The 27,741-nt window shown below is 37.6% G+C and overlaps 1 protein-coding gene across 9 annotated transcripts in view; it reads right to left on the bottom strand.

Annotated features, from left to right (window-relative positions):
- The window catches only part of NBEA (neurobeachin), a 664,605-nt gene that overhangs the window by 17,470 nt on the left and 619,394 nt on the right, over window positions 1–27,741 (bottom strand). For 4 of the 9 annotated variants that reach the window (XM_041767622.1, XM_041767625.1, XM_041767624.1 and 1 more), the window contains 6 exons: window positions 10,701–10,763; window positions 10,290–10,379; window positions 7,662–7,854; window positions 5,805–5,876; window positions 3,558–3,713; window positions 2,870–3,040 (listed from right to left, as the gene is read on the bottom strand). In XM_041767622.1, the coding sequence (XP_041623556.1) occupies window positions 2,870–3,040; window positions 3,558–3,713; window positions 5,805–5,876; window positions 7,662–7,854; window positions 10,290–10,379; window positions 10,701–10,763 (745 nt within the window). The remainder of the gene's footprint in view (window positions 1–2,869; window positions 3,041–3,557; window positions 3,714–5,804; window positions 5,877–7,661; window positions 7,855–10,289; window positions 10,380–10,700; window positions 10,764–27,741) is intronic. The other 5 variants (XM_041767626.1, XM_041767628.1, XM_041767627.1 and 2 more) reach the window with 3 other exon arrangements.

Genomic DNA, 27,741 nt, shown 5'->3' with positions numbered 1-27,741 from the left:
GAGCACTTTTGAAGAAAAAATACTTAGGAATCATCAGAAGCAAAGAAATGGTCATATTGTTTTTGCTGTCCCAATGCTTAGTCTGAAGGGAGTACTCAATCATTGTTAAATGAATAAATGGAGATATTTACTAGACTGTATGGTAGAAAGTACTAAGTAAGTGTCCTTACTGAGGCACAAATCAAACCTTATGGAAATTCAGAGGAGGGAGAGAATATATTCAGTTGAGAGAAATTACACAAAGTTTAATGGACCAGGTGATACTGGAGGACATTTCTGAAGGATAGAGACATTTGGAGATATTCAGGGAGGATAGCCAACTACAAGGTCAAAGAGAGGGAACCTGGGACTTTCCCTCGTTGAAGATTAGAGTGGTTGCTTTTTTTTTTTTCAACTTTGAACATAGTGACATTCTAGCAAAGAATTTTTTTCCACTGAAAGCTTTCATATTTTAAAATCCTTATAACCCACATCAACAAGAGATAAAACAAGAACCATATGATCTTCTCAATAGATGCAGAGAAAGCATTTGACAAAATACAGCATCCATTCCTGATCAAAACTCTTCAGAGTGTAGGGATAGAGGGAACTTTCCTCACCATCTTAATGCCATCTACGAAAAGCCCACAGCAAATATCATTCTCAATGGGGAAACACTGGGAGCCTTTCCCCTAAGATCAGGAACACGACAGGGATGTCCACTCTCACCACTGCTATTCGACATAGTACGAGAAGTCCTAGCCTCAGCAATCAGACAACAAAAGGAAATAAAAGGCATTCAAATTGGCAAAGAAGAAGCCAAACTCTCCCTCTTTGCAGATGACATGATACTGTACATAGAAAACCCAAAGACTCCACCCCAAGGTTGCTAGAACTCATACAATTCAGCAGTGTGGCAGGATACAAAATCAATGCCCAGAAATCAGTGGCATTTCTCTACTCTGACAATGAGACTGAAGAAAGAGAAACTAAGGAGTCAATCCCATTTACAATTGCACCCAAAAGCATAAGATACCTAGGAATAAACCTAACCAAAGAGGTAAAGGATCTATACTCTAAAAACTACAGAACACTTCTGAAAGAAACTGAGGAAGACACAAAGAGATGGAAAACTATTCCATGCTCATGGATTGGCAGAATTAGTATCGTGAAAATGTCAATGCTACCCAGGGCAATTTACACATTCAATGTAATCCCTATCAAAATACCATAGACTTTCTTCAGAGAGTTGGAAAAAATAATCTTAAGTTTTGTGTGAAATCAGAAAAGACCCCTAGTAGCCAAGGGAATACTGAAAAAGAAAACCAGAGCCTGGGGCATCACAATGCCAGATTTCAAGTTGTACTACAAAGCTGTGATAATCAAGACAGTGTGGTACTGGCACAAAAACAGACACATAGATCAATGGAACAAAATAGAGAACCCAGAAATGGGCCCTCAACTTCATGGTCAACTAATATTTGACAAAGCAGGAAAGACTATCCACTAGAAAAAGGACAGTCTCTTCAATAAATGGTGCTGGGAAAATTGGACAGCCACATGCAGAAGAATGAAACTAGACCATTCTCTTACACCAGACACAAAGATAAACTCAAAATGGTGGAAAGATCTAAATGTGAGACAAGATTCCATCAAAATCCTAGAGGAGAACACAGGCAACACCCTTTTTGAACTTGGCCACAGCAACTTCTTGCAAGACACATCCATGAAGGCAAGAGAAACAAAAACAAAAATGAATTATTGGGACATAATCAACATAAAAATCTTGTGCACAGCAAAAGAAATAGTCAACAAAACTAAAAGACAACCTATAAAATGGGAGAAGATATTTGCAAATCTAGTATCCAAGATCTACAAAGAACTTATTAAACTCAGCAAAGAAACAAACAATCCAATCACGAAATGGGCAAAAGACACGAACAGAAACTTCACCAAAGAAGACATAGACATGGCCAACAAGCACATGAGAACATGCTCCGCATCACTTGCCATCAGGGAAATACAAATCAAAACCACAATGAGATCCCACCTCACACCAGTGAGAATGGGGAAAATTAACAAGACAGGAAACCACAAATGTTGGAGAGGATGTGGAGAAAGGGGAACCCTCCTGCACTGTTGGTAGGAATGTGAAATGGTGCAGCCACTCTGGAAAACTGTGTGCAGGTTCCTCAAAGAATTAAAAATAGAACTACCCTACGACCCAGCAATTGCACTGCTGGGGATTTACCCCAAAGATACAGACACAGTGAAAAAACAAGACACCTGCACCTCAATGTTTATAGCAGCAATGTCCACCATAGCCACACTGTGGAAGAAGCCTTGGTGTCCATCAATAGATGAATGGATAAAGAGAATGAGATTTTGTGGTCTATGTATACAATGGGATATTACCCAGCCATCAGAAAGTATGAATACCTGCCATTTGCTTCAATGTGGATGGATCTGGAGGGTGTTATCCTGAGTGAAGTAAGTCAATCAGAGAAGGACAAACATTATATGGTTTCACTCATACGGGGAATATAAAAAACAGTGAAAGGGATTATAGGGGAATGCAGAGAAAATGAGTGGGAAAAATCGGAGAGAGTGACAAAACATGAGAGACTCCTAACTCTGGGAAATAAACAAGGGGTAGTTGAAGGGGAGGTGGGTAGGGGATGGGGTGACTGGGGATGGGCACTGAGGGGGCCCTTGATGAGATGAGCACTGGGTGTTATACTATATGTTGGCAAATCGAACTCCAATAAAAAAATATACAAAAAAAAAATAAAATCCTTACAACCCTAGGAAAAGTTGCTAGGAAACTATGAAAGACAAAATATTTACATAAACTTGTAGTCTGATGGGACACTTTGAGACAAATACTCACTGCTGTTAGGGTTGTCTCCTATGATATGGTGTCGCCCACTCCAGTACCAGAGAAGCAGAGTGGCATCTCGAGACCCAGACACAATGTAGCAATCCCCACCTATGTAGGACTCAGACCTGGCCAAGCACGTGACCACATCCCAGTGGCCGAATACAATTTGAGTTAGTTTCCCTGAAACACAGAAATGGGAGGTTTAATTCATTTGCTATTGTTCTTTAAATGGCAATAAGCTTAACTTTATTTTACCAGATTTGTGAAAAGTGTCTCTGTTAAACGTGAAAGCTTATAAGCTAATTCAAATTGAGCTACAGATGCTTTCTTGAGTTTCTTCTGAAAAATGATACAAGAATGTTACTTGGGATTTTCAAGGAAAATGACTTACAAACACCACAATCATGATTTTTATTCTTCAGGATTGGGGCCAGACTAAGGGATGGTTTTAGTCTTTTACCTGACTTGATTTGGGGCAGAGACAGGACAATAGTCCCATTTGTCCTGTGAAATCAGGACTCATGCTAAGGTTTGGAATGAACAGAATTATAATGAGTTACATACAATGTGAATATTTAATTTGAATCTTGGCACTCAAGATGAAAATGCCTACGTTATTAAGTATGATTTTATTTTAAGGTCTGGGTGTAACAACAGGCATTTTGGAGAGATTAAGGTATCTCATAGTTAGGCTTACCTGTTTCTGTAGAGTAAACTCTGAAGCTCTTATCCCAGAACCCACAGATAAGAATATAGCGATTATCTGCTGTGACCACAAAACAGTGCGCATTGATTTGTATACTCTGGTCAACAAGGTCCGTGATTTGCCGTTTGTTCACACCAGAGTTATTGGCTAAACATACACAGAAAAAAAGAGTTTAAAGAAGGATTCCACAAGAGTTTCTTTCTTTTTTTTTTTAGATCTTATTTATTTATTCATGAGAGATACAGAGAGAGAGGCAGAGATACAGGCAGAGGGAGAAGCAGGCTCCATGCAGGGAGCCTGATGTGGAACTCGATCCTGGGACTCCAGGATCATGCCCTGGGCCAAAGGCAGACACTCAACCTTTGAGCCACCCAGGCATCCCTCCACAAGAGTTTCATCAAGCACTAATGGAAGGAATATTTTTATGCTTCATTTATCTAGAAATGAGTTTTTAAGGCTCTCAGATTATTAACATTCTAACATATCCCCATGAGGAGTATCAGCTTCATTTTTAGTAGCAGTGGCTAGTTATGAACTACATTAGGTATCTAAAGGTTGTCAGAGATTTCAATTCCTTCTCCTCCAAAAATATGAAAAATTCAAATACTGAATTTAAAATAAAAATATTTAAGTGGATTTAATTCTACCTAGGTTCACTATACACAGGTTCATTAATGTCCTACAAGTTCTATAATGAGGAGGAACAAATATTGTGTGAGGTATGGTATGTAAAAGAAAAAAATCTTAATATTCGCCCCAATCTGTCATTTTCTGATGGCATTTACAATTCATGTGGAAAAAACAGGAGAGAGGTTTGAGCAAGGGATGTTGTTATGTGGGCAGCCCCACAGGGAGCTTTAGGTCAGCAGCTTTAAAGACCTGGGTTGTCAACAAACAGAAGGCCTTTCCAGAATGGGCTGGCAGGGGAGGAGAGGAATAAAAAAGATGGGAGAGGGATTGGGGAGGAATGAGACAGGCAGAGAATCAATGGATAGCATTGGGATTGAATCTGAAAAAAGTCAGGAACTCGGAGACACCATCTGATTTCCCTAGTGTCTGTCTGCATGCCAGCCTGTCCCGTACTCTGCGCTGTCCTTTCAGGCTAAATCCCTGGGCTGAATTCTTAAACAGGAGATGCACACATCACCCATACTCCCTAACGCCAATTAGACTGAAGTGCAACTATTTGTGGATCCTCACTAATGCTATCATAATAATGGCTAGGGCGGTAAGCCAAAAATTATACAGAAAAAGGTAGCAAAAGAAAAGACAATCAAAGGTTCTGAGTCACTTGAAAACTACATAACTGATCCTTGATTAATAAGAATAGAGCTAATTTTTCCATGGTTACATTCCAGCTGTATGTGACATTGTCGATGTCTCTTGGGTGAAGGAATAGCTGGACTAGACAATATTCCCAGTCCTACACCTTAGCTGTTCTCAAAGACATGTAACTGCTATTTTGTGTAGGGGTGTAAGTAACTAACTTGAATGACTGCCTTTTAACTTATTTCTGGGTTCAAAGATGAAGGGCGAATTAAGAAACATAAGAAAAGATATACCGTAACTGCATATGGCTTTATTTTTCATGCCATTTTCAATTTTTTTTCCTAATTTAGTTCTCTACATGATCCCACAAAAAAGGCAGGACAAATATCCTGATCAACCATCTTGCAGCTAGGAAATTGAGGCCTAGAAACAGGAAGGGACTTGTTCTGGATCATATACTAATAGATGTGCATGTGATTACAAGTATTTCCATCCTCTGTTGCAAAGAGTTACAGCTCATAAGTTTGCAATTCATATGAAATCCTTAATTTAAAAAAATCAGTCCTATTGGAAGGAGATTTCTAGAAAAGATGTCCTTTGTGTTAGTTTTCTTTCATGATTTTTTTTTGAGTCCTTATGTATTTCAAATATTTTAAATAATATATAGTTGTTAAAGAATAGTTTAGGCTGAAAAAAAGGACAGTTTCAAATGATTTGCCTTGTTTAGAACCAACTTAAATTATCCAACTTAAAATATCAAGAAAATGCCACAAATAATCACTTTAATACTAAAAAATTTTTGAGATGGCATATTATGATATATATAGCTCTTTGGTGGTAATTCGATGTTATCTGCACATTAATTTTATGGCAGAAAAATGATCATTTGGATACCTTTTGTAATAAATAACTACATAGGAATCTGGACAGTCAGCATTCATGAAAATGTATTTCTTGTTGTTACCGTACCAATTAAGGGGTCCATTTCAATGGGAAGATGATGAGCTTGATCCAAGGAGTATCCTGGTGCTCCTCTGAGGCCTAAAGGTTAAACAGAAGGAGAAAACTACTGCAATATTCTCAGAAAGAAGGAATTTCCTAATAAGCAGTGTTTTATGATGATTGTATAAAAGGTATACTGCTTAAAAATTATTTGGTAAGTTGTTATAAAAATGATTGTCATTTACACATCTTTGTAGACACTCTCAATGAAATCATCACAATAGGGACTGCTGGTTTCCATGGAAGATGTACAAAGCTGGAAAGAGTGTTGTTTTCATCCTAACAAGAAAAGCCTGCATAAAATAGAAGATCATAACATTTCTTGAACCCCTCCAAGAGCTAAGATTTCTGGGCAACCAGTGAGCTTGAAATCTAAGAAAGGTTGTGTGCCTGCAAGCAAGGGTGGGTGTGAACGTGGCAGGGCTCACCTGGGCTGGGGCAGAGGGGATGATGGGGCTTCCGTCTTCATTCAATACATGGCAAACCATTTGAAGGTAAAAAATTGAGCCACACCAAAGATCTTAAGCTCAGGAAAAGCTACTATCAGAGGATTAATATTTAGGGCTTGATTGAGTTCATTAGTCATAATTTTTTACATGTGATTATATAACATATATAATGCTTATGAATAATGCTAAATAAAAAATGAATATAGTTTTTTCTCAACACAAAGTATTTCTAGAGACTCAGACTTCTGTGAATAATAAAGTTTTATTTTTTCTTAAGATGTTTGTTGCATGTTTCTGATCAAATGGAATTCCCTCAAGGTAATAGAATTACCTCAGTTGAGAGTATCACCAATCAACATAGTGTATTTAGAAACTCTTACAAGATGAAGCTATGATATAAATTAGACTGTTTTTCAGAGCAACACAGAAGTTGGTAGAATAGAAAAATTCAGGTGAATTTACCATGGCTTATCCATCTAGTCCTGGAGATAGTGAGGGTCCTGGGGTTTCCAAGGATACTGAAAGGGGTGAATTTGGCCAAATAAATCATTTGGTCATATCCACTTCTGTAGATGTATCAATGTCTGATTTTTATAACAGAAGTCTATCACTTCAAGATGTACTAGCTGGAACTTTTGGAAAGGAGTTTAAAGAAAACACATATAAAATCACTGAACAATTTAGATTTTGTCTTTTCTCAAAGACTCTCAAGCTCCACAAGGAGGGAGATGGTGCCTGTCTTGTTCACTACTGTGCTCCCACTTGACACACAGTGGCCATTTAAATATTTGCTGAAGAAATAAGTGAAGTGGAAGAAAGAGGATTTGTAACCACCCTCTAAGAAATCCGGATTCAAACTCACTTTTTTTTTTTTAAAGATTTTATTTATTTATTCATGAAAGACACAGAAAGGGAGGCAGATAGAGGGAGAAGCAGGCTCCCTGTGGGGAGCCTGATGTAGGACTAGATCCCAGGACCCTGGGGTCACGACCTGAACTGAAGGCAGACGCTCAACCGCTGAGCCACCCAGGTACCCCTCACTTTTGTTTAATATGGGCTAACAGTGTTGTTGTTGTTTTTTTTCCTTGTGGGGCAGGCATATAGTAGGGTGGGAGGACCTGAATTATTCGTAGACCTGCTTCAATTTATCAAATATTTATTGAATCCTTAACCATCAGCCAAGCATTTTGTGAGGCCCTCACACAGAGCAGAGTGAACAAGAGACATCTAGTTAGGTCTGGCAATTACTTGCTCTGCTGCTTCCTGCCAATAATTTGGAATACTAGCTAGCTTACCTTATACCCAGCACACTTACCTTAACTTCACTGCAGTTTTTAAGACCCCTTTGGTAAGCACCGTGTTTAGACACACATACCTACTGTATTGTGCCACCGATTCACTGCAAACAGTCGGCTGCAGGTCACGGTCACCACTGCGGGGATGGTCAGGTGGGGCAGGGTGTTGGCTGCCACGTGGGTCACTGGAGAATTTGAGGGAAACTTCAGGACCATGATCACATCCTGTTGCATCTGATCTTTAAACATGAGTGGACTCTGTGGAAGGAAACACTGTTGAATAGAAAGAGAAGAGAGCAGAAGAAAACAGAAGGGATAACAGAGTTAGTGAAAGCTCTGGGGAGACAGACAGAGGTCAACACAGATGAGGCGAGCACGAGCAGAGAGCAAAGCAACCTGAACTTCCAACCCATGATGAGGATGGCACAGGGGAAAGGGCAAGGCCTCTGTGCAGTGGCTGGCAGGTGACACGAGATCACTGATGAGTGGCCTCAGTGTAAGCCTTGCCAGACTGTGGTGTGAGGAGTGAGCTCACAGATCTGTCTCAGGATGTAGTGTCATTATTCAGTGTGGTGAAAGCATCAGTTTTGTGGAAGAATGAGTCAAGTCAGTCACGGACACTGTTTACATGAACTAATTGATACTTCCATTTGTTAGCTGGTTCATCTGGGGTCATGGCTTCAATGTAAATAATAATAAAATATAATAAATATAATATAATAGCCTTCCCTGTCAGACCTCTGCACGCATCTTTGCTGTGGCACCACTGACTGGTTAAGGTTGAGGTCTTCTTCCTAGACTGTGCGCTTACCGAGGGCTAACCCTTTTTCTTCCTTTAATCTCTGTTTCAAAAGTCTAGCATGTGATCTGACAGAAAGTGACACTGTAAACGCTACTGTTCCAACACCATAAATAATACTGCATTGAAAACACAAAATGGGGGGATTCTAGAAATAACCACTATGTAGAGTTTGTGAATGTTTTGTAATTGTTTTCTATACATATGAATTGTCTGCTCCATGCACTTAGAAGGCTGAGCTTTCCATTATGAGCAGCTCCATGCCAATTTAGTCTCTAACAATTTTCCCCAGGAAAGCAATGAATCCTGACTGGGCATTTCTCCAGGATAAGTATTATTATTATTATTATTATTATTATTATTATTACAACAGAGACAACTAACACGGGAATAAAACTCTTCTGCCAAAGCATTTCATAAAATAAAGTGTTAGAAATATTCTCTTAGACAGTTTATCAAAAATACTTCATCTCAAGGCTTGAGGTTCCAAGGCCACGTCCCCACGTCTACACCATGACTGCGTGTTCATGAGGAACTGTGTGCTTGGTGTCAACTTTTCTGCTTTGTCACATACAGGGACCCATTTCAATCAGAAGAGTTCATTAGAACTCTCTTGAGCCATTGTGGAGAGAAGAAACATATTTTAAAACAAACACATTTATTTATGTGTTTCACTAGCAGTTTGATTATTGATTTGTTGAAGGTCTAGAGAATGCAGATCCTCTGTGTTACAGTGCTTAGCATCATATCTGATGCATAGAAGGGAACTTGATATGAATTTGTTAAGTAACTGAAAAAAACACATGAAAGGTCTGAACAGCGTTTCCACCACAATATAACAGCTTATAAGTTGTTCGCACATATATTATGTACCATATTTCACAGCTCTTTACTCCAAACTTAAAGAGTACTTGCTACCTTGATAACCGCCTAGAGAAATGGATGCACTTTAGTTCCTTTTGTAGACACCTTTTTTACCTTTAAGCATTTTTCACTTCAGTAAAAAAATAATCAGTGAAAAACCACAGTTTAAAAATCAGTTTAAACCAGTTTTAAATTCCCACTAAAGAAGTTTCTCAGAAAAGTTACCTTCTTCAAATTGAAGAGGGAGGTGTTATACAATTTGCTAATAAGCTGCAAAAAAGGGACTGCTTTGTTATGAAAAGGAGCTTTTAAAATTCAGATTAAAATGAAAAGAATTTTACCTTTTCCCTGGCAAAACTAGAATAAAAGTTTTAATATGAGGAGCTAGTGAAGCTGATGTCACCGGCTAACGTTTCTTGAGAACATATTGTGCACCAGGTGCTGGTCTGAGTGCTCTACAGTATTAAGTCATGAAATTCTCAGGGCAGGTGGTATTTTTGCCTTCGTGTAACAGATGCTGTAACATAGCAGGCAGGTTAAATCCCTTGCCCAAGTCATTTGCTAGTGAGAGGCCGAGCTGATGCTTGACCTGACTGGCTCTGGAGCCCTTGTTCCTAACCCTCGGCCTCTCTGCAGTGCCTACAGAGTACCTGTATATTTCTGTCCTCTCCTTAAAACGAGCTACTCCCTTTGCTCCACCTTGCCCCAGAAGATTACATCGGGCAATATATTGTGTTGAGAGTATATTTTCATCCTACTTTAATCTAATTTTGGTGCCTACATGTGTATGGGTGAGTTTATGCAGAGGCCTACAGAGTCAGGGAAGACGGGCCCTTGTCGTGGATCCCAAATCAGGCCGGCGTAGCAGCACTCAGGGGTAAGAGCTGCCTCCCCTCTCCTCTGTATTTCAGCATATACTTACCCTGAAGAGCTACCCAATAAATCGAGAAGCCTTTAAAACTGCTGCTGAAACCACAATTTTATTTGACGTGCACCCAGATACAAAGAAAGCAAAAATCTTTCCTTTGAGGCTGCTATGTCTTACCAGGTGCATGGCAGAGCTCCGAGGCGGATGTGGCTCGATAAGCAACTGAGATGGCGTCTGTCCAAAGTTCTGTATCTGTGCCTCCATGGCCTGCAGGGGAAGGAGAGGGACTGTCATAATCAATATGCATCAACGAGAGAGGTCAACATACTCCCCGACAATGCAAGTGTATCCCAAGTCAGCCATGAAAGAAGTCCAGAAAATTCAGTGGGTGTTCTCTCAGGGTGCAGAATCATCCAACTGTTAGTATTTTGCAGACAGGTTTTGCTTCTCTTTCTAAACGTGCTTCTGTTAACCAAGTCACTGTTCTTATTTAGAAGCTGGGGTTAAATGTGGAAATGTTAAACCTGTGAGTGCATGCATGCAGCTAAGGTCAAAGAACACTTCTAACACTAAATACAACATGTATACCTTGATAAAGTCCTGTGTAAGAAGAAACGTATGGGGATCTCTAATGAAATAAGCTTCTGGGATCTTGGGGGAGATAAGAATGATACATAAAGTCCGACAATGATATGAAATAAAATTCAGAAAATCATACAATCCAGTCAATACAGAGGGTAATCACAAGATTTGTTATGATTAAACATGGGCAAATTTTTGCTACAAAAATATATTTCAGCATGCCATGCTGTTTTAAGACGAATGTCGAGATATTATGTAATGTCTATAATGTATGAATTCACTTCTCTCAAATTTTTTTGAAATTTTAGACATAACTAACCCAGGGAGGAAACAATTCTTTGGGCATCTTGAGCTATACAATATTTTATTAAAGCCTGTGCAGATAGAAATATTAATGAGATTGTATGGCTTCCAATGAATAAAAATAATTTTGGATCTCAAACTGTCTGGACTGTATAATATGCCTTTTTCTGTGTGTACATCAAAGACATAATCTAATAGGAGATTTATGTATTTCTTCTCTATATAAGTACCACAGGCAAAAAGATTTCAATATATTAAACTAGACTAACAGAAATATTTTTCCAAAATACTGTTAGCATGTAATTTAAGTCAACAAGGGGAAGCACAATATTTACAATGGTCATTACTCTGTTACCATGCTAATTTTTCCCCTAAAATTGTGTGCAATTTGGTTGCACATAAAGATGAAATACGAAACTCATTGCTGAGTGCTTAGGAGTGCAGGTAAGGTGGTAGATGGCTCTCGATGCTGCGCTGCCACTAATCGCATCACTATCTACAAATCTCATTTATAAAGTACTTAAATTTAACAATCTGTCCGCCTAGACTGCATTTCAAGAAAATGTTTATCAATAAAAATGTGGATTTTCAAATTTATTAGCAATATTAAACATGAATGAATCATTATCTGCCGTATTTTAGCAATTGCACAAATGGGGCTTTGGTTCTTTTATTTGCAGAGGCAATAGGATGAATTATTAAATCTCTTAAGAGCTGTCCAATTTTTATGTATCCATTTATTTGCATGGTGTCCACCCATACATGAAGTGTGACTGTTTAGGTAAATCGCACTCACATAGATACCATCATACTTTATCTCCCCGGTGCAAGATTTATGATTATAAAAGAGGTATGAGACCATTTCTGGTTAGGTTCACATCATGAACAATAAACTCTTAAGAGTAACTTGAAAGAAGAAAAAAAAACCCCAGTGATTTCATTGTTAAAACTGCCCTGGCTTGAAAATGTCTAGTACCTCGCTTACTGTATCAGAACAGCTAAAGTTGCTCAAACAATAGGTACCTGGGCTTGTGCTCTGACTCCTCCAGAAAGGGGCTGGGCTGGCATAGGGACACAGAGGTAAAATTAAATATAATTTAGCCTCTCTTGGTCAGTGTACATCTACTTAGCAGGCAGCCTTTAAATGGCCACAGAAGGACCAAGTCCACAAACATGCTCTGCTTGACTTTAGTTTTGTTCTGAAAGGGCAGTATTAAAACTATACTAGAAAACCTTAGGATACCCACTTACTTTCCAGAAATCTACACAGTTCTCTTCAGGGGGACCACCTCTGATTCTTTTTGGACTGAGGCAGAGTACACACACGTATTTATTTTAAACGACTCTCAAGTGGCATCAGGATATACAGGAAGCTATGATCAAGTTAATATTGTGGTCTCATCCTCTCATTAAGACAGTACATTCCCTACATTTAACATTTATTTATTTGTTTTTAATAATTTAAGCTGAATCCATCTTCCTTGGGATCCACATCACATGCCTTCATGTTCTTATTCCAATATTTACCTTTTGGCTATCTTGTAATCCTGTCTAGCGGCAGTTCCTTAACCTCTGATTTAAAAATATACAGGTCGGGATGTCTGGGTGGCTCAGTGGTTGAGCGTCTGCCTTTGGCTCAGGTGGTGATCCTGGGGTCCTAGGATCGAGTCCCGCGTTATGCTCTCCAGAGGAAGCCTGCTTCTTTCTCTGCCTGTATTTCTGCCTCTCTATGTCTCTCATGAATAAATAAATTAAAAAAATATATACAGGTCTTTCTGTTCTTGAAAAAGCATGCTGCCTCCTCTAAGTTCTATTGCTCGTCATAACCAACATGTCTGGATAGGGAGTGAGCACCTACTGATTTTCTTCACCTCTCCCCCATCCTGTTTTCTGTCCTCCCCCACTTTTAGAGAGTCATCAGTGTCTTCTGTCAAGAGGAAGGTACTTTGCATGGGAGGGTGCCCAGGGATATACACAACCCATTTTGGAATCTATGAAGCATAGCAGCTGAATGGTTGTTCCTCATTCTGAGAACTACTCCCTGACGTAGGAGAAAATGCATCTCCTTAATGTGAACCTTGGGCAGGGTTCTAAATCCTTCCCAGGCCCCCTAAATCATAATCAATGTCCTCCATATTCTCATAGCACTTTTTCCCCCTTTATCATGACATTCAACGCATAGTTCTTTACATAGGTCTGTTTGCTCAAACTGTTCATCGTCTTCAGGTCAAGGCTGTGACTTAGTCTTAAGAGAGTCCAAAAACATTCGCTGACTATAGAAGTGGGGCAGTGGTGGGGCCTTTGTGCAAAACTGAAAGGTAGCCCAGAAAAGGAAAATCAATAGTAAAGAACACATCAGAGTGCTTTACCTTTACAGTTCAATACCGCAAAAACAATCAGGTTAACAAACATTAAATGCCTAGTCTATGCCAAGGGATAAAATATCAGATACCAGTCTGCCCTCAAGAAGTTTCAGCTCATGAGGACATAAGATGAGTGGCAATCAGGGCACACAGTAGGTCAAGAACCACGGTGGAGGCCAGCCTCAAGTGCAAGGGGGCCCAGGAGTGATGTCTACATCAGACACAGAGTGGAGCAGGGTGCACACAGAGGACGGCTGTTAGGAAAGGGGCTTTGAGAAAAGGGACATGAGCTGAGGTCTGAATGTCACATAGGAATAGGGCAGTCAACAGCACAAAAAGATAACCAGAAATGGCGTTTAAAAAAATTCAACGTATTTCTCTTTTTCCATACATTGTTCTGCCTGGGTTGAAGAGACTTAATGCTAGCTTTATTTATTCGGAAAAAATTATACTTATTGAGCACCTACTATGTACTGGGTACCATTTCAGATATTTGCGATACTCATCAAACAAAACAGAGATTTGGGCTCTTGTAGAAGTTGTATTCTAGCCAGGATGGCATAGGAGCTTATTATTCGGCCAGATAGCACATGCCAGCATCCTTTGGGCTAGAATCCGCTCATAGGCATGGTTTCTATTTGAGCCAACATTTATAGGTCAGAAAATTTCATACAATAAATTGGATTTTTTGCTTCTCTCAACATAACAAAACAAAACAAAAAAACAGAAGAGGTGGTTCATCAGCATTTCTGCACAGCAACACTTGTCTGGTGCCAAGGCACAGGGGCTCTTTTGTAATGCCCATCACTCACAGGACCCAGGCATGCACTGCCTCTGGTCTGCTTCACAAGTTTCTTCCCTGTCCAACTCCTAAAGACTTCTCGGAATTTGTTAGTCCTTTTAAAATCTACTACCGTTAATTTGTACTACAAAAAAGCTATCGCTTTATATATCTACAGTAGTCCTGCCCTCATCCTCGGGGTATATGGTCCAAGATGCCAAAGAATGCCTGATACTGGATAGTACTGAACCCTACGTATGCTGTTTTTTCTTATACATATTTATGATAAAGTTTAATTAATAAATTATGCATAGAGATTAACAGCAATAATTACTGATAAACTGGAACAATGATAATATACTACAATAAAAGTTATGTGAATGTGGTCTCTCTCTCTCAAAATACCTTATGGTACTGGACTCACCTTTCTCCTTATGATGATGGTGTAGATGGTAAAATGCCTCTGATGAGGGGCACCTGAGTGGCTCAGACAATGAAGCATCTGGCTTGGGCTAAGATCATGATCCCCGGGTCCTGGGATTGAGCCCCACATCGGGCTCCCTGCTCAGCAGGGAGCCTGGTTCTCTCTCTCCCTCTGCCCCATGCCCCCAATCCTGTTCACTCTCTCAAATAAATAAGATCTTAAAAAAAAAAAAGCCTAACTGATGAGATGAAATGAGCCAGTGAGGTAGGCACTGTGACCTAACATTAAGCTACTGCAGACCTTCTGACACTAGGTCAGCATCACTGCTTCCATACCATCTTGACTGCGGGTAACTGAAACCGTAGAAAGCCAAAACAGTGGATATGGGGTGACTACTGCATCGCACTTTCCATGGAAGCAAGAATGAACTGATACTGTATGTGTGAACTCATGATTTTTATAATGTGTATAGCAAAAGAGTACAACTTGGGAAATAAATCTGTCAATCTAACTTCATCGAATTTTAAGATGTTATCCATTGTGAGAAGCGTCATTAATTTCTATACTATTAAGAAGTAAAAATATGTTACTAATTAAACTATGATTCACTACTGATTATAAGACACACTGTAATTCGGAGTGCTGAGACAGAACGATGATAAGCATCTCAGAATCAGTTCATTATTGTAAATATTTTATGTTATTATAAATATACTTTTACATATAATAAGCAGTGATATAGAGTTTTAGATATTTCATATAAATCTAGCATACGTCATAGGTTTAAAACAATAGATTTTTCAAAACAAATGTGACTGACAAAATCTTTGGTGTTTTACAATTAGGAAAAGACCATCTATTTATGGTCTTTGGTGGGATAACATGAAAACATGGATCTGCTTATACTTAGTATTCCCTCTTAGGCCTTTGTAATCGCTGACTGTGGTATCTTAGACTAAAGCTGCTTATGTCCATCCACTTTAATTAATTACGTGTCTGTTTTCTCCCTTAAACCACCACTCTGATCAAGACAGAAGGCTTTGGCATGGAACTGGAAATCTCTACTTCTTGATCTGGGTGGTGCCTACATGGGAGCATAGATATGTGGTGATACTGCCTTCTTGCCCCTCCACAGCAATTTTCCCATGCCTTACCCTCTCCCAGGCTAATCACGATTTTGATGATAATTAAATTACACCATCAGAAATTATCATCTATTACTTTTTCTTTTCTTGAACTTCTGATAAGTAGAATCACACAGTACCTACTTTAGTGTCTGCCTTTTTTGGATCAACATGTCTGTGAGAGATTCATCCCTGCTGTTCTGTATAACAATGGTTTTTTTGTTGTTGTTGATGACATCATCTATATATAGTGTCCCATTGTATTAACCTCTCAAAATATATCAGTTCTGTCGATGGATATTTGGGCTGCCAACAGTTTCAGGTTATCATGAACAAAGTTGCTTAGGAAATTCTTGCACATATCTTTTGAAAGAGGTAAGCAGTCATTTTTGTTGGGTGCATAACCTATGTACTGGTTGCCAAGTTATAGGGTATTTTGTTTTGCTACTGAGTTGTTTTCCAAAGTGACTATACTGATTTTGTGTATTTATTTGCATAAGCATTTGTGAATGCAGAGTGCAGGGGCCAAAGCTGTAAATATTTACTAATTTATAAAGAGTATTCTATCTTTAAGGGTACCGATATGATGAAACTCTTACATATCAAACTCAACTTTATCTCAAAAAATAATCATGTAAGGGATGCCACTTTATTTCATCAGGAATTGTTTAGATAGCAAAGATAAGTAAGTTAGTTTCTTAAGAGTTTTACATTTTAATTCTTATGTGGATGCTTACTTCTTCTTCTAAAAATCATTTGGTTGAATATTGAGCAGTTCCCATTTGTTCTTCTCCCCAGCTAAGACCCATCAAGAAATAGGCAGGTCATAAAATTAGAAAAAAAAGTATTTTATTTTTTAAACTTTGGAGGGAGTTCTAAAATATGGATATCGGGGTAAGTAGAGAAGTAAAGAAAAATGTGATCTAAGTTATGATTAGTAGGACAAAATAAGTAAACCTGAACAGTGACTTTCAGATTTCATACACACATAGGGCACATAACTCAGTTTTATCTGCTTCTATGGACTATAAAGCTCCCCTTAGGGAAAGTTCCTGTTAGGGACAGTTTCCTGTTTTTTTCCCCTCCCCACTCTCTTGATAGGCTCGTTTTGTAAAATCCTCCAGGACCCACCTACTGAGTTATGAAATTACCCACATCTTCATCGAGTTCTCCTTTTGTCCTCACTTATTTTCAACAAGCTCTCTCTAGTCTTATGTTACTCAAAGGTCAGGGCTAGGTGTACGGCTGCATCATCTAGGTCCTGCCCAAAGTGCCCAGTCGAGGGGCAAATGAGGGACAGCATCTACCTCGAATGCCAAAGGAAGGAGCACCTTTTATTATTCATCCTTTTAATGAGGGCATCTTTTTAAATTTGCACAAAGGGGCCATATGCATTAGCCATGGCTGTGACGTGTACCTTATTCCTTTGACCTGTTGTACCTCTTCTTAGTTGCTTTTATCTGTCCCCCACGATATCCTACCTCCTTTATGAACACAGATATATTGCTGGGATGAAATCCTCAGAAGAGGAAGTAAATATGCTGTGGTTTATGTGCATTATGCTTATGCCTGTTAATATGAAAAATTTCATAGCTGAGGTAAAACTACATATGGCGACGGATAAGTGATTGTTCAGAATGATGTTCAAATCACCAATAAATTCAAAATACTCTAAAAGAAAGAAATTACTATTTAGATGAATAAGCATGCTTTCTCCCTCCACTTGTATTTACTATTTGGATAACTAGTGTATGCTAGATAGCACACACCTCCTCTGGTACCCAGGAGATAAAAAATTCTGGTTAATTTTGTCTTTTCCACAATATAGGTAAATGTAACCCACATACATTTCTCTCCTTTGGAATCTTTACAACTTCTAGTCTTTTTTGTAAATGTAATTTAGCATTGTCTTTCTGACGAAATGTCATAAGGTCTAAGTGCCACGAGAAAGACAGTGTGAAAAAGCACATACGGGAAGCTGTCAAATGACCGATTTCATCCATTTTGCTTGGTCTGTGCTATCTTTTAAAGTTGTTTTCCAGAAGAGTCAGCATTTTATAAAATATGATAGCTTGTGCTATCCACAATGCAATTATCAGATTATATTGAAATTACTAGTCAATTATTGATCATTTTCAGAAAATTCAAGACAAAAATAGCAAAAGTGATTCCTTGGGAACACAGAAAAGGATTTCCTCAAAATTTCCTTAGGATCCTATTATCTTATTTTATAGCTCATTATAGTATGATTTTATTTTAATGCTTGAAAGTGGATATTCTTTTTTTACCAGAAAATACAACTTCAACAATTAAAAATATATATGTGATTTATATTATCTTTCTGTTCTACCTCCAATTCTACCAATTCTATACCAAATAGGAAAAAAAAATTGGAATTTTGAGAAGTCTGAAATGATAAAAGAAAAGATTACTTAACAGCAGACTGTATTTTAACTGATATGCTTTTGCTTTTGGTTTATTGTTACAATAAAACAAGATCATATAAAGCATTACTTTTTAATGCTAGAAAAACAGGAGCAAAATAAATCAAGAAAATAATATCTGCACTTTATTTCTTGCTTTACAAACATTAAACTATATAAAAAATTAAAATGCTATTTTATATTCAACTGCTTCTAGTTTTTCATAGAAACTACACAATAGAAGAACAAACATGTTTCCTCTTAACAGTCAGCTGCATTAAGGCTAAGTCTATATGAGCAGAATTATTAGAATATTCAAGCAAATACTTAATAACTCAAGTAAAAAAGAACCACTTTTGTTGTAACTATCAGACTATGTTAGACCATATTGAGGGAGAGGATTTTGATTTGTTCATTTGCCTGCCTCAGTGCTTGGTTTTATTCTTTTAGTATAAAGCTAAAAAAAAAAAATAAAAAGGAGAATTATCCTCTTGCTGACTCTGATTTCCTCCTCAGACTGATGAGTTATAATGATGACATTCCATATCTGACTTAACAAATAAATGGGAGCAGTTAATGTGAAAAGCAAGCACCGTGTCCTTTGGAGAAAAACTGCTTTGTCCAGAAGTTTTTTTTCACATTAGGTCAGGGCCACTGGTGGCAGGCTCACTTAATTTTTATATTTAAAAATAAATATAAGTCAACCCAGGTGGGAAAATTACATGCATTTTAATGTGGCAGGTAGTGGCTGTTCTATCCTGGATGTCTTCAATAAATTTGCCTAAAGTCGTGACTAACTCAGGGGGAATACAGAGTGAGCTGGATCATCTTCCTTGTCCCCTGGGAGGACTGGCCTCCAGAGACTGCATCACTGGTACTCTCTTGCTCTCTACCTTCCCACTCTTTTCGGCCAGTGAGAGCTCAGGACAGGAGATGGGAAAGGGAGATAAAACTTACTGTATGATCCTTCCCTGCCAGGTCCCAGGTCAGCAGTGGCTGTGCTGCAGTCTTCTATCTAAGGCCACGGCTCCTGTTGGGTGACTGCTTTCCCAGGGTTACTTATCCTGGCAGTTTCCAGTAATGGCCCCCTCTCTGTGTAGGCCTTGGGGTGGTACCTAGATCTTAATCTGCAGATGCTTCACTTTCCCTTGTTCATCCACTTTATCCTGCCCATATCTTTGTAAAGAGGATCATTATTAAACGTCCTATTACCAATCACATTGCTAAAAAATTGTGGTAAAAATACATAGAACATAAATTTACCACCTTAACAATTTTCCAAGTGTACAGTTCAGTAGTGTTATGTACATTCATAATGTTCTATGACCAGTCTCTACAATTCTTTTTAATCTTGCAAAACTGAAACTCTGTACCCATTAACAGCTCCCCATTTACTTATTCTCCCCATCCTCTGGAAATCAACCTTCTACTTTCTGTCCCTATGATTTTGACTATTCCAGGTACCTCATATAAGTAGAATCATATAGTATTTGTTTTCTGACTGGCTTATTTCACTTAGCATAATGTCCTCAAGGTTCATTTTTGTTGTAGCAAATGCCAGAAGTTCCTTCCTTCTTAATGCTGCATAACATTCTATGGCATGTACATGTGCATGTACCACATTTTATGGATCCACTAATCTGCTGATGGACACGGGTTGCTTCGACCCTTTGCGTATTGTGAATAATGCTGCTATGAGCATGGGTGCACAAATATTTCTTCAAAATCTTGCCTTTAATTCTTTTGAAATCTACCAAAGTAGAACTGCTAGATCATATGGCAGCCTTATTTTTAATTTTTCAAGGACCTCCATCCTGTCTTCCCATATCTACCTAGCAGAGAAGACACTTTGCATTCCCACCACAGCACGTAAGGCTTCTAATTTCTCCACATCCTCATCAACACTTGCTATTTTCTGTTTGTTGGATTGATAGTAGGTAACCTAACAGGTGTGAGGTGGTATACAATTGTGGTTTTGATTTGCATTTCCTTAACAACTAGTGATGGTAAGAATCTTTCCATGTGCTTGTTGGCCATTTGTATATCTTTTCTGGAGCCTTCATTATTCCTTTGAGAGGGTAATGTGCTGTGACAGATACAAACAGAATTGATATTCAGGTATATAAGAGAAATGATGGTTAATTTTTGCTTCATTCTCAAGACTGACCAAAATATGATTATATACAAGTAAGAGACATTTTTATTGAAGATTTAAAATATTTTGGGGATAAATAATATCATAAGCCTTTTGAGGGGGAGGCCACAGAGACTCTTTGCAATCTATGCTCATAAATCCTCAAGAAGAGAACCAAAACACTATTTTCTGGATTAACTACCTGGAAGCAAGAGTTTTAGCAGATGATCTCTTAAAAAAATATACATTTATTTATTTTTAGAGAGAGAGTGAGTGAGCACAAGCAGGGGGAGAGGGAGAGGATTTCAAGCAGACTCCATGAGCCTGAGGTGGGGCTCAGTCTCAGGATCCTAAGATCATGACCTGTGCCAAAACCAAGAGTCAGCCACTTAACCAATTGAGCCACCTAGGCACCCTAGCAAATGATGTCTTAAGAACTCTTCAGGTTTTTTGTTCTTTGCTCACTTTGGGTTGATCATTACATAGCACGTAGGTAAAGGAGTCAACCCAGAAATGCTTAATGAAATGTGAGAAGAATCAGTACAAGGACCCTGCCAAATTCTTCCTGGTTGAATAAATTTATATAAAACAAACTCTATGCTCATTGATTCAGGCCATGAAGTTGGGGGAAGGTGGTGGTGGAGGAGGAACGAGAGACAAGTAGTAGTACTGGTGATGACCTTTTATCACCATACAAAATAAGTTCACTTGGAGTGTCTGATCTTGGAAAGAAAATAATGAAAATAACAAAAGCTGAAAAGATTTGCTTGGAAATGGAATGACATCAAGACAAAGGTTTATCAGGTGGTGGTATAAACATTACAAAAAAGAAATTATACACTTTTATTAGGCTAAATTCAAACTAAAAATAGTATTGCATGTATTTGGCAGAACAAAGTGCTCTTCTTTGATTTTGACATAAATGGGAAACAGTAATCTAGATATACTATATTGAGATTTCAAATGGCTTTAAATAGGTTCATTATCAATATGTTTAAAACCTTTAAAAATGAGCTCTTCACATCTAACTGAAATGCTTAGGTATTTAGATTGAGTAATATCTACTTCAACAAATTGAAGCATGCAATATGTTTTGAATAATTGTTAATTTATGCTAAGGTAACAACTGTGTAATATAACTGAAATCTATGTTAACAGAAGATAAGGAAATCCCTTCTAGCTATTTCTACTACAAACAGCAGGCTGCAATTTTCACCCTTCTTCCTTGTGTAAAATATGACTTTGGAGGCTTGTGAAAGCATGTGCTGTTAATTTCTGAAAATCAATAATTAGCACTTCTCAACAGTATGCAATAAAAATAACACAAAGACGAGAAAAAACACATCTCACATAAATGACACACATTCCACTTTGACTAGCTGCATTATTTATGCTTTTCTAGTGGACGATTGATGACCATGGACCAGCTAAGGACTGCAGTAATTATAGGGAGAAAAGATAAACCTAAATTAAAGATTTATTCACTAATCAAAATTAAATGTGTGTCATTAATTTTCTTGATACTAATTTCTATATAGAAACTTTATTCACTGATTCTTTGCAATGCAAGCCTTATCGCTGGGGATGAGGAACACATCACAGACACAGCTGAATCTATACTCTTGTTAGTTTTAGGGATCATAATATTCTTCTTGCTCCCCAAATGATTCTTTAAGCTTAAAAGAAAACCTAATGTGTGTTTCCACTCCCATAATTTCAAATGTAGGGGTTTTCTTTCTCTTTTATTATTTTCCTTTCAATTTTAATTCAGCTTTTGAATTTGCTAACATTTTAAACGTTAAAATGGTTTTAAGAAATCTTTATCAGCCATTTTGTTGATCATTTGTTGCAATTCATGTCTCAGAATAAATGCCCAGGAGAAAAACCCTGAACATTTCCCATATGAAGACAATTAGGCATCATGGCCCTTGTAAATGGACAACAGTGTGCTACAACCTACTCAAGCGATCCACAAGTGGGGTGTTGGTATGTTTTGTCAGATAGAAGAAATGAGTCAGAAATGGGGGAAGGAAAAGACAAGGGATAATAAACTCACAGAAAGAATAAGCAATGACCAAAGGCCATCACTGCTGTCACTACAAATACCTTCATTTACACCATAGGAGGAAAAGTGGATTAATTTTTTCCTTATAAATTTTATGAGTTCATCTTTTAGGAAAGCCAGCATTGCAGCTGTTTTGGATAAAGACACATCTGTCTTGTTGGTTCTTGACAGCCTTATCATGTCAGGTTTCTGTAGTAGCAGGAATGGTTCAGCAAAAAAATAAAAAAATAAAAAAAATAAAGTGAAAACTGAAGGAATTTATTCTACTTCTTTTGGGCATATTCTCACTATAGCAGATCCAAAGAAATGTTTTGGTATCCCTGTCATATCAAAGAAAGAGATAAGTGAAGAAAATATAATCTAAGAAGACCAAGAAATAGTAGTAAAAAAAATCAGACTACAAATACCATACTTTTGGGGATGCCTGGGTGGCTCAGTAGTTGAGCGGCTGCCTTCACCTCAGGGTGAGATCCTGGGGTCCTGAGATCAAGTGCCACACTGGGCTTCCCATGGGGAGCATGCTTCTCCCTCTGTCTATGTCTCTGCCTCTCTCTGTGTCTCTCATGGATAAATAAAATGTTTTTAAAAAAATACTACACTTTTGCAGTATTATAATTTAGTATTTACTGTTTTAATATTTCCAGCATAGATGAATGTGTATATATGCACAAATAAATAAATATTGCATGGCCCAAATGTTCTAATAGTTTGCACAGAAAAACAGCCTTTTATGTTAGGCTTGTGTTTATACCTCTCACTGTGGAAGAGAAATCGTTTAAGTCCTTTTTCAGTTTGGCAGTGTTGACTGTACATATGATGTATATATGGTATGTGTATATATCATATGTACATATGGTATGTGTATACATCATATGTACATGTGATATAGAGAAATGAATTATTAAAACAAAAGTTCTTCCAAGATACTTCATTTAATTATGCTCTTTGATAATAATAATAACCAATGTCTGTGTAGTGCTTTATGGTTTACAAAGTACCTTCCCATCTTTTATCACATGTTTCTCAAATCAGACCTATGAGTTAGGTATCAATTCTGTTATCATTTTATGTACGAGGGTATATAAAAGTTAAGTGACTCACTTAATATTACTCAAATTGTAATGACTGGCTATGATAAAACCTATTATCTGGTTCCCAACTTTCTATCATCTTTTATTGCCTACTGCATGCCATATAATCATACTCTAAGGCAGACAGGCTTGAGTAATTATATCCATGATTCTAAGAGTGATGAATTTCAGAACAGTTTTAGAATGAAATGTTTTTCACTCATTATAAGAGTATAGTAAAGAAAAAAAATCTGTGACATTTAATTTGTAATCTCTAACAACTATTGGCTATGGCATAATCCCCCAGTGCCTTTGGAACTCTTGAAGACTGATAAGACTTATGTTTTCCTGGGAAGTGGTTAGAATAAACAATGAACAAAATGGCTGAGAAAGATTTCTTTTTTTCTTTTGAGAAAGAGTGCAAGTGAGTGGAGGGTCAGAAAGAGAGAGAGAATCTTAACCAGACTCCACAACCAGCGCTGAGCCTGACATGTGCCTGGATCATACAACCCTGTGATCATGACCTGAGCTGAAATCAAGAGTCAGACGCTTAACCAACTGAGCCACCCAGGCACTGCACTGAGAAAGATTTCTCAGAGCCATCTTAAAATTTCCTGCATAATTCCTGGAAGTTTTACAGAGTCAAGAGTTTTAAGAAATTCAAAAGTACAAACAAAATAGAAAAACCTTACAAGTTAAATTAGTAAAATGGGAATACACATCAGGTGTCCCTCATTTTTAAGAATCATTTTGAAAGTAAGAAGAATGTCATCCCTAAAACTAGTAAGTATTAGTAAATACTGTTCTTTATAAATTCCTAGAATGTAATGGAACTAAAGTAACCCTGACTTGAGAACCAGAAGACCTCACCTAAATCTGACTTGGACGCTACATAGATTGTGCCTTTGGAAAAATCATTTAATAAGAGCCTAGATTAATGGTTTTTAACCATTAATGTATGGTTAATGTATGGGGATGTATGTGAAATGCCTGGAAAGGTTTCTGTTTTTGTTTTCCTTTTTTTTTCCGTTTTTGTTTTTCAAAATAAACCTGCCTTGAACTCTAATGCCTGGATGTCCTGAGATGCCCATGGGATGGGAAATGGGACAGTGGATAGGGAGTTAGACAGGGTTAGATGAATAGGGTAGGTGTGTTTGAAAATAGTTGAGGGGTTGGGGATATAGTAGAAATTAGAGTTAAAAATCTGAGACTAGGTGAGAGGTACATGGCAGTTCATCACACAATTCTTTCTACCTTTACAGGAATTGGAGAAAAGCTTTCCAGATCTTTTATATGCCTTTAGTAGACAGTGCTTCTTAAACTTCAATGGCTCAGACAAGTCACGGAATCTCCTTAAGTGCATGTTCTGATTTAGTAAGTTGGGAAGGCCTGAGAATCTGAAGTTCTCACAAGTTCCCAGGTGATGGGGATACTGTTGGACTATGAACTACACTTGAGTGGACAGGAGTTAGAATACCATGGGACCAGATAATTACCAACTAGAATATTCTATTTCCTCAGCAGGTCAGAGGATGGAGTTTCTCAGCCATCATTTGGTAAGTAAAGAAACAAAGCAAATAACATCATTTTTATTAATATGTAAAAATGGTAAGAAAGAATATTCATTACTAGGCTTAAAATTACTGTTCAAATAGTCAGTTGAGCTCATCTATGAAATAATGTGTCTAGAAGATTATGATATAAGCCAAGACTTAAGACAATTTAAATAATATCTAATATCCAACAGATCTAGTGTTTACATACTAAGAAGAGCTTTGTACCAGAACTGTTCTGTCATGTTTCTGCCCAGAGGCTGTCATGATAAAGTTTATTATCAGTTACTGCTTTACAAGTATAAAATAAGTTAAGCTGTCATATTTTTCTCAGGCAAAGATCCTAAGCTGTCAAAGAATGTCAATTTTAAATCTGACATAGAGAAGAAAATTATCTGTTATTCTGACCTCTAATTTCTTGACATTTTAATGCCATAATTGCTGTGGTTAGTGCTGCTTCATGATTTCACCTGTCAAGGAAGAATGAATCAATAACCTTAAGCCATTTCTCAAATTTTAGCACTAACATTCAAAATTCAAAGTTATAGGCAGATTGTGGGATATGTGTTGTGTTTATATATATAGATAGATAGATTTTACAAAAGGGATATATATCAATATTCATATATTAAATATTTATTATTTAAATCAGTGTTTATTTTTTTAAAAAATTTTTTAAAAATTTTATTTATTTATTCATGAGAGACAGAGAGAGAGAGGCAGAGACACAACACAGGCAGAGGGAGAAGCAGGCTCCCTGCAGGGAGTCCGATGCGGGACTTGATCCCAGGTCTCCAGGATCATGCCCTGGGCAGAAAGCAGGCGCTAAACCGTCGAGCCACCCAGGCATCCCCTAAATCCATGTTTAATTTAAGCATCAAAAAAATTATCTCCCTTAGGCCAGTTGGACTTTAGTATAAGATAACCACAGCCTTCCTTTGGTTTTATTTATGTGAAATGTAATGTAGTATTTAAAAAATACAAAGACCAACATTATCGAATAAAAGAAATGCACCAAACTGGTAAGAGGGTTAATGTTTTGAACACTGCCTTTCCCAAGAGTTTATGTCCAACCATTTAGGTAGGTATTAACTTTCTCAAGGCATGGTATCATGGTGCAGACTGCTGGGATCTCAACATTGATGTTTTCATAAAAGATGTGGTGCCTCCCAGAGGGCCCTCCTCACAGGGGAAATGTATATGTAAGGGGATATAAATGGCTACCAAATAAGGAATATACTGCACTTCATTCCCCTTAGCTACAGAGTTCTTTGGGTTACCATAGATGTTAAGTGCTTTTCAGGTTGGCAAACATTGTCATGTATTATTCCTCCTTTGTGAAGACAGCAATCGAAGAGGGAGATCAAGTGTCTTGGCCAGCATTAGACAGTTCACAAAGAGCTCACAGATTTTAGGGGGGTTCTCATCTGTTGCAGGTTCTTAAACGATACTGTAGTACATTTTTGGGATTATATTAGGTTTTGTGGAATAGAGGAGATAGGGGTGGGGAGTGAGGAGAAGAACAGCTAACTCATAGCCCTTGATATCATTAATCTGCTATGGCTACGACATAATAAGCAGTTCCCTTAGTGGTCTTAAGGAGATAAAGTATCTTCCTGAGCAGTCTTGAATGGATGCAGGTCCACAGGGTCAGAGCAAATTTCTCTCTCTGCTGGTGTATGGTTGGGCCTCTGCTGGCTGGGGGAAGGAAGGTAACAGTGTTCTAGGTATGTGCTCCCTTAGCAAGTATTCTTGAGAACTGATGTCAGAGTTTTGGGGTCAGGAAAGTCCTATAATTTGATGATTAAGGCCCATACATAGTCCCTCCACACACATACTGTCCAAAGCAACAGTGTGATTTTTTAATAGAAGCTGGTATTTTTATAGAATTCAAATAATAAATACTATGTCCACATAAAGAAAGTTACAATTCTAATTCCGTTTTTTATTCCCACTTATCATTTTACTTACTCTCTCTTTTTACTTTCATTTAAATATGAAAAATCTGCTATTTTTCTGTCAATTTTAATGCTGTCATGCACTTTTGTTACATTCAATATGCTTAAAATAGTTTATTTTGCTTGATAGGATTAACTTGGACAGATCTCTATAATGGATAAAATGTATGATAAGATAATTCAGGAGGAAAAAGGTTTATGGCATTTAAAAATAAAAGATCAACTTGGAGATGGTCTTGGAATAAAAGGATACACTACTCCAATTATATTTTTCTGATTCTACAGGTATTGGTTCTAAAAGAAGAATATAATTTTTAAGGTGTTTACAGAACTGGGCAAAGATGTTAATGTGAAAAAATAAGTAAGCTCAGAATTACCTCCTATAAAATAATTTGATTACAGGGAGTAAGAAATCAGGGGAGTATAATGGTTTGCAGAGAAAATCCCCTTCTTTCACCACAGAATTTCCTAATATCTGGCTTCTCTTGCTCATTCATTCTCTGTCTTTATTCCCTTCTCCCACCTTCAAGCACTAATTCATTTCTTCCCACATACAACGTGATATAACCTTGTACCTTATAACATTTTTACAATGTGTTCTCTGAATATTTAGCCCTAAGGGTCCAAGAGCACCAATCACGAGCCTCTTCCCTCTCCTCTTCTCTGCTTGAAGCCATACAAATGGAGCCAGTTTTGGTAGAGGTATTGAAGAAATAACTTTATGGAAGCAAATTTTTCTTAGAGAGCTCTATTTCCCAAATCTACAAGTTTTCCACCTCTAAAATTAAAAGTAAAAAAAATAAAACAAGCATTCCACTGATGGGAAATGTAGCCATGATTGCTTGTTTT

The sequence above is a fragment of the Vulpes lagopus genome, chromosome 8 (assembly GCF_018345385.1).
Source record: "Vulpes lagopus strain Blue_001 chromosome 8, ASM1834538v1, whole genome shotgun sequence".
NCBI lineage: Eukaryota > Metazoa > Chordata > Mammalia > Carnivora > Canidae > Vulpes > Vulpes lagopus.
The sequence above is the reverse complement of the archived record's forward strand: the minus strand, read 5'-3'. Positions and strand labels throughout refer to the sequence as shown.